The 12,065-nt window shown below is 43.5% G+C and overlaps 5 protein-coding genes across 5 annotated transcripts; 2 read left to right on the top strand and 3 right to left on the bottom strand.

The window, feature by feature from the left end:
* Positions 1 to 241: 241 nt before the first annotated feature.
* O0I10_011144 (uncharacterized protein) lies at positions 242 to 1,726 on the top strand (the record flags this gene model as incomplete). The annotated part of the gene is made up of 8 exons (XM_058491115.1): positions 242 to 263; positions 326 to 496; positions 564 to 712; positions 770 to 833; positions 904 to 1,158; positions 1,217 to 1,465; positions 1,530 to 1,589; positions 1,650 to 1,726. 8 exons carry the CDS (start codon positions 242 to 244, stop codon positions 1,724 to 1,726), a joined length of 1,047 nt encoding a protein of 348 aa, XP_058338111.1.
* Positions 1,727 to 1,828: 102 nt separating this feature from the next.
* O0I10_011143 (uncharacterized protein) lies at positions 1,829 to 4,562 on the bottom strand (the record flags this gene model as incomplete). Its single annotated transcript, XM_058491114.1, has 5 exons — positions 1,829 to 2,351; positions 2,428 to 3,828; positions 3,894 to 4,194; positions 4,301 to 4,364; positions 4,449 to 4,562. 5 exons carry the CDS (start codon positions 4,560 to 4,562, stop codon positions 1,829 to 1,831), a joined length of 2,403 nt encoding a protein of 800 aa, XP_058338110.1.
* A 1,333-nt stretch (positions 4,563 to 5,895) lies between these two features.
* O0I10_011142 (uncharacterized protein) lies at positions 5,896 to 7,191 on the top strand (the record flags this gene model as incomplete). Its single annotated transcript, XM_058491113.1, has 1 exon — positions 5,896 to 7,191. The coding sequence occupies one exon, from the start codon at positions 5,896 to 5,898 to the stop codon at positions 7,189 to 7,191; it is 1,296 nt and encodes a 431-aa protein (XP_058338109.1).
* A 161-nt stretch (positions 7,192 to 7,352) lies between these two features.
* Positions 7,353 to 8,833, bottom strand: O0I10_011141 (casein kinase II subunit alpha; the record flags this gene model as incomplete). Its single annotated transcript, XM_058491112.1, has 8 exons — positions 7,353 to 7,384; positions 7,445 to 7,593; positions 7,665 to 7,813; positions 7,877 to 8,041; positions 8,110 to 8,193; positions 8,262 to 8,372; positions 8,436 to 8,649; positions 8,727 to 8,833. The coding sequence occupies 8 exons, from the start codon at positions 8,831 to 8,833 to the stop codon at positions 7,353 to 7,355; spliced, it is 1,011 nt and encodes a 336-aa protein (XP_058338108.1).
* Positions 8,834 to 9,329: 496 nt separating this feature from the next.
* Positions 9,330 to 11,855, bottom strand: O0I10_011140 (glutamine-fructose-6-phosphate transaminase (isomerizing); the record flags this gene model as incomplete). Its single annotated transcript, XM_058491111.1, has 8 exons — positions 9,330 to 10,226; positions 10,296 to 10,582; positions 10,653 to 10,853; positions 10,907 to 11,167; positions 11,251 to 11,419; positions 11,481 to 11,614; positions 11,677 to 11,774; positions 11,839 to 11,855. The coding sequence occupies 8 exons, from the start codon at positions 11,853 to 11,855 to the stop codon at positions 9,330 to 9,332; spliced, it is 2,064 nt and encodes a 687-aa protein (XP_058338107.1).
* Positions 11,856 to 12,065: the final 210 nt, after the last annotated feature.

Raw genomic sequence — 12,065 nt, 5'->3', positions numbered from 1 at the left:
TCTTGTTGGATGTTTTATACCATGGCTTGTCAACAAAGAAATGAGACAATGTGCATGAATGTTTTTGTTCTGGTACAGTATACCAGGGAGGGACCTGATGTGTCACGTTGACTTACGTGGTGTGGGGGAAATAGATCTCCGCATTAAACAAGGTTTAGATCGATTCAAGTTGTTCGGGATGTTTATCTTTTTCTTTCGCTTCTCTCCTACTACTTCTTTTTGAATTTCTGCAACCATACCCATGTCCAAAGTTGTTATTCTCGGTAATATTGTTCATCCTTCGTACATGTAATAAACCCTAGGCTCATTGCTGCCCTAACAACAGGTGCTGGTGTGAGCGGCCTGACATCGGCTGTCGCCTTGTTGCAAGCTGGCTATAAGGATGTCACCGTTATTGGTCAATACATCCCTGGTGATATGACTACAGAATATACTTCACCATGGGCTGGTGCTTCTGTTCTTAGCTTTGCCTCGGCTATGGATAAGCGTCTTATCGGTAAAATTCAATGGTTGATTATGCAACAACAACATCCTTTTATTTACCACATGTCGTGTGATAATAGAAATTGATACTGATACTCACAAGGTGTTCAAGTACCTTGCTAACAATGTTCCCGAATCGAGTGTCCAACATTGCCCAGGAATCCAATTCTATGATACTGATGATGAGCCTAATGAAGATAACACTTGGGTGCGCCAACTCTATTCCAACGTATGTATGATGATGATGATGATGATAGCAAATGCTAATGTATCGTTACGAACATAGTTTGAAATCATTCCCAAGTCCAGTCTCCCTGCTGGTGCCAAGTCGGGCTATACCTTTGATTCATGCAAGTAGAGTTTTGCCTTAAGGATGCGTGTTGATATGTATTCTCACGCTTGTATGTTTGTGCACCATAGATACGTTAAGCGTTCCCAAGTACCTCAAGTGGCTCGTGGGACGAATCACATCTCTCGGTGGTCGCGTATTACGTGATCATCGCGTGGGAAGTCTTCAAGAAGTGGTGGATCGCTATCAATGTGATATCGTAATCAACTGCACTGGCCTTGGTGCAGCTCAACTCAATGATGTTCGTGACAGCAACATGCACACCATTCGTGGTCAAACTGTGCTTGTGGATGCACCTCATATCAAGAAGCAATACTATCGTGATGGTAAGCATGATACAATAATGCATCAAAATGAAGAGATCAGCTGATGTATTTATTATAGCTGGTGATGTGATGGCATACATTATCCCTCGTGGTGATGGTACTGTCATTTGTGGTGGTACATACGACAAGACCAACAAGGATCTTAATGCTGATCCAGCTATTGCCAAGGGTATCTTGGAACGCTGCTATGACTTGTGTCCTGAGGTTGCATACAACAAGGGCGTCGAAGGCTACAAGATCATTTCCCACAATGTCGGTTTTAGACCTGGTCGTCATGGTGGTATTCGTCTCGAAAGAGAAACTCGAGGTATGGTATCTTGCAATTGTGAGCGTATACGTATAGCACTCTAACACCATGCTGCATATAATAGTGGATGCTGTTCGTGGAAAAAAGTATACTGTGGTTCACAACTATGGTCATTCTTCCCATGGTAAGCAAATCCTATGGCATGCATCAAGGAATGGATTGATTTATTATTGTTTACAATTAGGCTATCAATCGAGCTGGGGCTCTGCTGAGCGTATAGTAAAACTCGTAAAGATGGATACATTGATGGCCAAGTTATAAATGAGAAGGATATAGTAAAGTCATTAATACATTTGTATACAAGCACATGTGTATTTTGTGTCTATGTTATAACTTTATAATGTGATGATGGATGTAAAAAGACTATACGGGTGGTGACAAGTGCTCGTCGTTGTTAAGTGGGGGAGGTGCCAGCCATGTTTCTTCAGCTGAACGGAAAGGTGTACCAAGGGGTGATCGATTAGGGCTTCCCATAGGTGTACGTGTAGGGCTGTGGTTCATGCCTTCAACGGTCGATCCAATGCGTGTCACTGCTGCACAAACACTGCCATTACGTGTGAGATTACGTGCCACCATGACTGATGAACGACGACGTCGCATAAGTTCTTCTTCTTCTTCAGGTGTTCGTAGATGGCTTTCACGAGCAAGTGCCTTTTCAAAGAGCAAATCGGGTACTGTGCATGTGCCAAGAGCTCGACGTGCGTGTGTGTTAAGGTATCCAAGACCAAGTTGGTACGATGAATTCATCCAGCCGAAGCCTTCTCGAGGAACGTATTTGAAATCCACACCAACGTTGCCGTATTCAACCTCAACCTTGTGTGATAAACCAACGACATCAAACTTTTCCGGTACAACCCCATTAAAGTCGACAAAACTCTTGGTAATGCTAATATAAATAAATGTGTGTGAGGAGCCTCATGCATGAAACAAACATGTAAATGTAAAAAAAAAAGCAAACTTACGTGTAAAGCCAACGATAGGCCAATCTCCGAGCGATATCCTTCATACCATAACGTTCAAATCCTTCCCAAGCCATGATCTGATGAGGTGCCCAGCCAAAGGGGAAATCCCATTGTCGATTGGGTCGATCGATGGAAATGTTGCCACGTGATTCCTCTGTGCCTGATACCAATCCACCCAATACTTCAAACTTGGATAATGAATGTTTAGCCATAGCCTTTGCTTGATGTTGACTAGCACAACCAGCCCACATGGCCCAGAACGTAGTGACCGTTTCATAGCTTTCTTGCTTCTCGGTGACCGTATTATAATCAAAGTACAGGCTCTTTTCCTCATTCCACAGGTATTGATCAATTCGTTGACGACGTTCCTCAGCACGTTTTCTCCATACGCTAGCACTTTGCTTCTCACCATCGAAATCGGTCAAGTCGCCATCCAATACATGTTCGATGATATAAGCAAGATCCACCTCATACTTGTATAGCAGCGCATTCAAATCAATCGTTGCGAGGTTGGCACATACACGATCAAAGCGGTAGGTGGTGTCATGTCCAGATTCACGTACAGCGCGATCATGTAAGAAATACTCGTCGAGTTCGGGCTCTTTGATCTTGCCATCATTATACAATTGGTCAAACTCGCTGATGGATACGCCATGCTTTTTGGCATAGGGTGCAATGATATGATCAAAATGGGATGCTTCGGTTTCAGGAGGAATGCCCACACCATCAGGACGATATCTTGACAACATGGTCTTTTTGTCGAGGCGTGGTTCACACATCCACACGGTATGGTACTCTTTGATGGCTGATTTAAGCACCGTGCGTAGCCAATCCTTGTTCTTTTGTTCATTGCTTTGTGGCATGCGTTCATACACCTTGTGGGCCATATCAGTGAGGAAGGGTGGTTGCGATCGAGTGAGATAATAAGAGCGATTGGCGTTCAATATCTTTCCATAATGCTTGATCTCGTATGCAAAGTTCTCAACCATGCCTTGTGCAAGCTCACGTCGACCATCCGCTAGCAAACCCAATGCCACGAAATACGAATCCCAACCGTACATTTCATTGAAACGGCCACCAGGAACAGCAAATGGAACACCATGCAACGTCTTTTTGCCGAATGGATCAATGTGTGATTTCATGGCCAATGTCAATAGACCAGGTCGATCATTGATGCTTTTGACATATTCAGGAGTGATGTCTTTGGGCAAATAAACAACTTCCAAATTCAAATGAGAGCGTTGTCGTGCCACTTCTTGATAATACTCGTACACCTCAGTCTCAGAGTGTGGAATATAGATGCGTGGATTGTGGTTGGCGGATCGATTCTTGGGATCTGCACAAATCACCTCGATGGTATCGGCATCAATACGACGTGTAAGTCCATCCCAGAAATGATGTCTATCATTTACATCATGTATGTAAGTAACTGTATACATCATTATAGACCTGATCCAAATTCTTACCTAATCATGCGTGAGAGACGATCCACTGGGTTCTCATTGAGACGAGCTTCGTCAAGAACAATGTGCTTCCTCCCATAATCATTCGCCAATGCAAGTTCTTGCAAAAGATTGGAGAGCATGTACGTGCCACGAATATCAATCTTGCGATAGCCACCCGAGTCGGCAGTGCCAAGCTGCAACGTCTTTGGACCAAGATCGTTGATAGTGATTTGAAAGTCGCCGTCAGTGTCTTCTTGTTCCAAGATCAATCGCTGTGTCTCTTCCACGTCAATAAGGAACTTGGTTGCTTTGTTCTTATCATCTATATACACATCACATCACATGAGAGTATCATAAAAGGAAGGAGAGACAATGAATGAGCTTGCCATCATTTGACGTCATGAAAACACAATGATTCGAACACATACCGTGTGAAGCTCGACGATAGGGTGGCAACTCCATTCCACGAGGTGGCAATTGTAAACGCCCTTTCTATTGTAAGGATCACGCCCATTAGCTTCAATGAGCTTCATTCAATGACCAATGGGGGCGGGAATGAGAGAAAGAGAGCCTTACAGTGTATGTTCTTGTACGTTGTCTTGCATTTAAGCCAGTGGTATAATAAGTGGAGGCAGGTGCGTGTACATCCGGATCATCTGGATTGATGCTGGGGATACGTTGTTCAGCCATAATGGATCAAAGAGAAAGAAGAAGATTGGAGGAAAGAAAACCGAGATAATCGAGTGGGATGGGTAGAAAAAAAGAAAAAAGCGAAACCAAACTTGCCAGCCAATGTTTCAGCCTTTTTATTGCTTTTGCATAAATTCCTTATGTTTGTAGTAGTGTGTGCAACTCATGATGCATCACCTTTCTCTCTCTCCTCCGATGAATAATACATATCTAGTCATCATTCTCCCCCCAATCTCATTGACCCTTGAGTCCATGTAAGCGTGATCAACATTGCATTATACCCTCATTATACTATTTTTATGCAGGTCTGTGCTTGTTTAGACACCGACCTATTTCGTCTTGCTGCAAGGGATTCGTTTGTTGTTGCTGAGATTCATGCATTTCGTTTGGGCCAAGTTGCTAACTCATTGGCTGAGCGTTAACTTTTTTACCACTTTGCTATGCCTTTGACGCAAATGACGTATTATATCAAAGCTGATCTTTTCAAAGCAAACCATTAGAGCTGCGTGTGTAACCTACTAATGGAATCCGACTACTGGCAGTAGTCAATAGCCCCCCCCCATTTCCCATGATCGAGCATATGTGCTATCTTGCGTCATGAACAATCAAAATACAAAGAATAAGCTGCTGCGATCTTGCCAATTGTGTTTTTGTACCCGTGGAATCCACCCCTTGTTCTGTCACCTGCGGCTGTAACTGATCTTTCAACTTGGGGGATAACCAATGCCTTTCAACTAACAGCTGCAGCCTCTTAATCCATTTTAAAGACAATGATGCATTCCTTGTACAAGATTAACAATGAATATGCAGTTCCTGATGCATTATTGCATGTACTCGCAACATGCTATGTGAAACCTTTCTATGATGGCAAAGTTATGGATCGGCGTCATAACTACTAATCATGTATTATGTGCTGAGCTTAAGATCATCGTCAATCAACCATTGTCAAGGGTAGTCTGCTGAGCATTGGACAACGTCAGTTCCCGGTTGTCATGGGGATACGGATGATGTGTCATGGTGGTATCCATGGTGACGATGGCGCAAAGACCTCCTGATATAAGCCAAGTACTTGGTAACCAATGCAACCAGATTATGTATATTCAAAGTAGATGACGTGTCTTTTATTTGCTTTCTAAATAAGCTACACTACACTAAAGGAATGGAACTAAAAAGGAAATGAGCACTACAATCGATATTATGGTCGAAAGCAAGCGTGATGAGTCAAGTAAATGCTTACAGTAGTTGCTGGCTGCCTGGATTGTGTGAAACGTAACAATGATCATGCTCTCCAAATTTGGGTCTTGGTTCATACGCAGCTCTTTCGATTGAAGCTATGGATACGCAGGGCAGGCTGCAGGAAGACACCGACGATCCCACCGATCCCAACCAGTTTGGCGTTTCAGTATCTGCTTTTCCACAAGCACACTCGATGACGACTTACGATGCAGCACTAGACGACGATTCACGTTACCTTTACAACTCACATGACGATCTATGGTACGATTGGACTACTGGAGAGTTTTCTCGTTACGATCCCGACAATCAAGTATACATTGCAGTTGCCGGCAAAGAGGAAGAAGAGGAAGAAAAAGAAGAAAAGAATGAGACATCATCCCTTCATGAAGAAGAATACGATCCATATGATGATGATGATGATGGCGATGACAACAATAAGCCAGTGAAAGTGGATGCACCATTACTGCGGCTGGCGGTACTCGATTCAACATTGTTAACGGTTGGACACGTGGTGGAAGTTGATTCATCAGGATTGACAGTGGGTCGTGATCGTTCATGGGATCGACATCGCCTTCGTCTTGCCGAGTTGGCTGTGAGCAAGTTTCATTGTCAAATCTACTATGATGGGGGATCATATCACATCACTGATCAAGGCTCCAAGAATGGTACTTTTATCAATGACGAGCGACTTTGTGATCCAAAGACTAGCAGCATTCCTCGTGTCATTCGAGACCTTGACAGGATACAAATTGGGTCATCTCTATTCCAAGCACATCAGCATAAACACGGATGGCAATGTGATTATTGCATAACAGGACCAGAGAATATCGTGGACATCAGTCAAGGCAGCCGTGAAAAGAATACCAGATCAACATCCACTTTTTACAGCAACCAAAGCGATATCAACACAACAACGACGATTGATTTCAAAAGCAAAGAACAAAGAGAAAAAGAATGGATGGATGAACTACGAAGGAGAAAGCGAATGTATGCACCGAAGACTAATCCTACAAAGAACGTCAATGATGCGGCTGAACGACGACGTCAACTTTATTCATCGACGACACTACCAAGTTATTTGAGAAAGACATCAATAACATCAGAGCAACAGCAATGGAATGAAGAAGAAAGGCGAGCAGCAACCATTGAACGTACTACGGTCCATACACCCGTAAAAGGCATTGGCGATTCGATGTTGAGAAAAATGGGGTGGAAACAAGGTCAAACATTGGGTCGTACAGGCACCGAAGGCATCACCGTTCCAATCACACCAAAGACACAAACCCATCGAGCTGGTCTCGGCAAGAACTCAACAACCGAAACGCTAAGCTATGAATCTCCCAAAGCGAAGATCCCACGAATCACACGTGAACGCTATAACGCACTTCATTGATACTACTATATACCCATGCATCCTCCTCCTCCTCAAACATCCAATAAACCCATTGCATCGTGATGTAAATCGTGATATGTTTATAAAATGTGACCTGTATGGATGAATAGCTTTCCTCATATCCCGCCTCAGAGCATATTACAGATAATGATAATGACTACTTAGGCAATGCCTTCCTTCTTCTTTACGATGTCTATATAACACATGTGAATAAACGTTGATATCTCTTCACTCAAACCATATATATACATACCAAAATAAGGATGCGCCATGGCCTCTTGGGCTGTTAGTCGTTCTTGATGATCGTATCGCAAAAGGTGATCCAAAAAGTCCATTGCCTCATCCGAGACAAAGCGATGGTTGTCACTGGTGATGAATTTTGACCATGGCTTGCGTGGATATCTAGGGAGGGTTGGGGAAACATACAATCAGCATTCTTTTTCCTTGATGACTCATTTTTCCCCTTTTCTCACCTTCCAAGAATGTCGTGATATTGCTGATCGAGTTCTATATCGTACTTGTCCAAGTATGCGAAGAGCTCATCTGTTCCTAATACCCGAGCAATCTTGACCAATTGATCATAGTTGTCATGGCCATGGAAGAAAGGTTCTTTGCGGAAGATCTAATAGATGGATCAATATTCTTTGCTGCTTGATGCCTCACTACCATCTCCTTGTGTACATACCATGCTAGCAAACATGCATCCATAACTCCACATATCCAAGCTGTAATCATATTCTTGAAAGTCGACAAGTAATTCAGGACCCTTAAAGTAGCGTGATGCGACACGGACATTGTACTCGGTCCCAGGATGATAGAATTCAGCAAGACCCCAATCGATCAGCCGTAACTACATCATGCAATGTGTGTATGAGTGAGTTACACCACATGTGTAAATGTGATCCTATCCATCTTTACCTGACGCTTTTCATGGTCGATCATCACGTTATGCGGCTTCACGTCACGATGCATGATTCCCCGTGAATGGCAAAAGTCAAGAGCCTAATCTCTCACATTTGTTGGGAAACCATATCATGGATGACCCCCACCCATTCATTCCCCTTTCATACCTTGAGTAGCTCATACATATAGAATCGAATATCGTAATCGACAAATCGTGGATAAAGAATCTTGAAGTCCGTATTGTTGACATACTCGGAGATCAGAGCTGGTGTCTTGGACTGGATGACAACATGTTGGTTATTATCGCTTGGCAACGCATGAGTGTATATACTCCAACCTACCTGAGGATCCCTCACAACATCCAACAAAGCAACAACGTTGGGTCCACCCGCTAGATTCTGGAGGATCTTGATCTCACGCTTGATTTTCTTCTTCTTGACGGGCTTGAGCACCTTAATGACACACTTTTCCCCATTTGTAATGTTGATGCCCTCGAACACTTCTGAATATTTGCCACGGCCAACTTTGCGTATGATTTCATAGTTGTCTTGTAGTCTAAAGAAAGAGAGTTGTTTCAATAAAGGGTATCTCCAAGAAGTTTGCCACCCCCAACATGTTCCGAATGAGCTTACCCCCATTGCACTTGAAGATTGTCGTAATCTGAATAGCTGGGAGGCATCTTGGCATTGGCGTCGACGTAACATCGTGCCACACTTGTGAACGGGGTGTTCGTGGACATTGAGCTGAAATGGAACCGAGTGTGCGAGAACAAGTCAAGTGAACTTGTGCTGGCTTTCAAAGTAAAAAAAGAGAGAGAGAGGCAGAGACCACCGTCTCAGATCATCAAGGCTGCTCGTGTTCTCGTTTGCATGGTGGCATACCACAACAAACATACCTCGTATCAAGAATTACTATGGAGTCTATTGCATATTCATCATCATGGCTTACTTGAAGTTGCTTATCATCCTTATCTGATAAAGTAGGTTGTTGCATTGATGAATCATCTTTTGATTATCTCTCATCATCGGCTTTCATGATAAGATGGTGTTGGTTAGACATTCCCCCCTTTCCTTCTCATTGAGATCGACAACATCCTTGTACACACTCCCCCTCTATGGTTCTTACGTGTCAACCACAAAGTGAATATACAATTCAAGAAATTTATTCTTTCAATGCGATAATGTGTGTAAAGGAGATACAAGATGATGAGTGATGTGTTTGTGGGTATCTCCTCTCTACTCGACAGTAACAGACTTGGCCAAATTTCTGGGGAAATCGACATCGACACCTTGAAGGATGGCAAGATGATAAGACAAGAGCTGCAAGGGGATGATATTCAAAAGTCCTTGGAGGCAGTCAATCGTCTGGGGAACCTTGATGGTCTTGTATTTGCTTTGTAGATCATCGTCTCCATCGTTACAAATGATGATGGGGTTGCCCTTACGAGCCGATACTTGTTGCAATGCACTTTGGACCTTTGGATACAAGGAGTCCTTGGTCATGACCAAAATGACAGGCATGTTTTCATCCACCAGTGCCAATGGACCATGCTTGAGCTCGCCTGCTAGAATGCCTTCGCTGTGCATGTAAGAGATTTCTTTAATCTTGAGAGCACCTTCAAGACATGTAGCATTCTGGTATCCACGACCCATGATCAACAAGCTGCGTTCCTTGGAAAGGGTATCACGTGCCAATGTTTGCAAGTTGACGTCTTGAGCAAGCACCTCCTTGATATGACCTGGCAGACGATATAAGCCATCAATCACTTCTTGACGACGTGTTGTCATGGAGATACGGTCTTCGGATAATTGAATGGCCATCATGACCAATGCAATGTATTGGGAAGTGTACGCCTTAGTACTAGCAACACCAATTTCAGGACCAGCGTTGATATGGACGCCACAATGGGTCTCACGGGAAATAGAACTGCCAACCGTATTGGTGATACCCACACACAATGCACCGCGTTCCAAGCAATAACGCATGGCGAGAATGGTATCGGCTGTTTCACCCGATTGAGATACAAAGACACACACATCGTCACGGAAAATGGGCGTACGTCGATCCAAAAAGTCTGATGCCAATTCGCTTTGCGCAGGGATTTCAGTGAGCTCTTCAAAGATGGAGCGTGTCTAAAGGGAGTTAAAAAGGTTAAAGACAGGGTGCTTTTTTTTTCCAACCCCCCAAAAAACTATACTTACAGCCATGCAGCTATGGTAGGATGTGCCACATGCAATAAACACGATGCGTCTAGCACGACGCATGATCGGCAAATAGCCACGTAAACCACCCAACGTGACCTTGTGTGTTTCAAAGTTGACACGACCACGCATCGTATTCACCACCGATTCAGGTTGTTCATAGATTTCCTTTTGCATAAAGTGGTCAAAGGATCCCTTCATGATCTCAGCCAATTCCATCTCCAAAGTTTGGATAGATCGGGTCGATGAATCACCATCCTCACGTCGAAGGCGATGGATTTGCAGCTCTATTTGTTGTAAAAAGATCACGTTATTAAAAGTCACCGATGACATTGGTAGATTAAATTGATGACTTGCCTCCTTCAGCAATATGAGCAATATCATCATCTTCAAGGAATAAGACACGCTTGGTGTGCTCAATGATAGCTGATGCATCCGATGCAAGGAAAAACTCAATGGGTTGTGGCGTCCCATCCTCACTCAAAAAGGCTCTTGATTGGCTACGCTGCAATTGAGGATGCGTGGGAGTCAAATAGCTGTTGGATTCCTTAGCAGAGACTATGTCAACGTTGTTAATAATAACAAGTGTATCAATGGTACGTATGACTTACGGGCATGGGCTTCGGCTGGATTGCCAAACTCAACATCGACAAAATCCACCTTGAGCTTCTTGGCTGTCTTGACACCAACAATCAAAGGGGAACCACGACGCGTTGCTACCACTTCATTGGGATAGTGCTTGTTGCTCTTGAAGATGAAAGCAAAACTTCCTTCCAATTCTTTGAGGACCTGCTTCACAAGGACAGTGAACGACACCTTTTCCTTTTGAGAGTCAAAGATGTACTTTGTCAATTTCGCCACGATTTCAGTATCTATAAAGGAGGCAGTGTATGTATGTATCAGCATGCATTTGTTCATTGTCTTTTGTTGTTAGTGGTGATGTTGCCCATCTTACCAGTGTCGGTCTCAAAGGTGGTGCCCTTCTTTTCCAAAAGAGTTCTGATTTCTTTGTAGTTGGTGATAATGCCATTATGCACAATAGTGAATTCACTGTTGGGATCGGATCGATGGGGGTGTGAATTAAGTTGTGAAGGTTGGCCATGGGTAGCCCAACGCGTGTGTGCCTAAAAGTAGTGTGTAACATGGTCGTATCATTGCCCATCTAGTACCATGCAATCTACTTACCATACCACAATGGCTTACAAAGACTTTTGAAAAGTCAATCTCTTGCTCTTCGACTAGCTTCTTCAAGGCAGCCACCTTGCCCTTTTGCTTGACAATAAGAGTCTCACCCTCGGCATCACCATCTGCTGCGAGACCTAGATAATAATGATGATATCAGATTTATGGATGAAATCATACAAGAACATGGTACACGAACCTGCTGAATCGTATCCACGGTACTCTAAGCGGGATAATCCATTGACCAGAGTATCCAGAACAAAGCGTCGGTCTCTCTCAATGAGGAAATTACAATAACTGCAACCATCAAAAGTAAATGACGTGTATAATGTATATGCGTATGATAAAGAAGAAGCATTACCCAAAGATACCACACATTGTAGGCTGTCAAACGAGTCTTGATAAATGAAAAGTGGAAGAAGAGAGGAGGCTCGTGTCCTTGAGATGCAATGAGAGCACTTAAATGCGAAAGAAGAGTAGTACGGAGTTTGGGCCATAGGAGGAGGAGGAGGAAGGCGTTTGCATATGCTGATTTGTTGATGGAAGGCGTTGCTGCATTTTTGTGTTGCCCAACTCGGACCGAGTACT

The sequence above is a fragment of the Lichtheimia ornata genome (genome assembly GCF_029851405.1).
Source record: "Lichtheimia ornata isolate CBS 291.66 chromosome Unknown scaffold00083, whole genome shotgun sequence".
NCBI classification, from domain to species: domain Eukaryota; kingdom Fungi; phylum Mucoromycota; class Mucoromycetes; order Mucorales; family Lichtheimiaceae; genus Lichtheimia; species Lichtheimia ornata.
The sequence above is the reverse complement of the archived record's forward strand: the minus strand, read 5'-3'. Positions and strand labels throughout refer to the sequence as shown.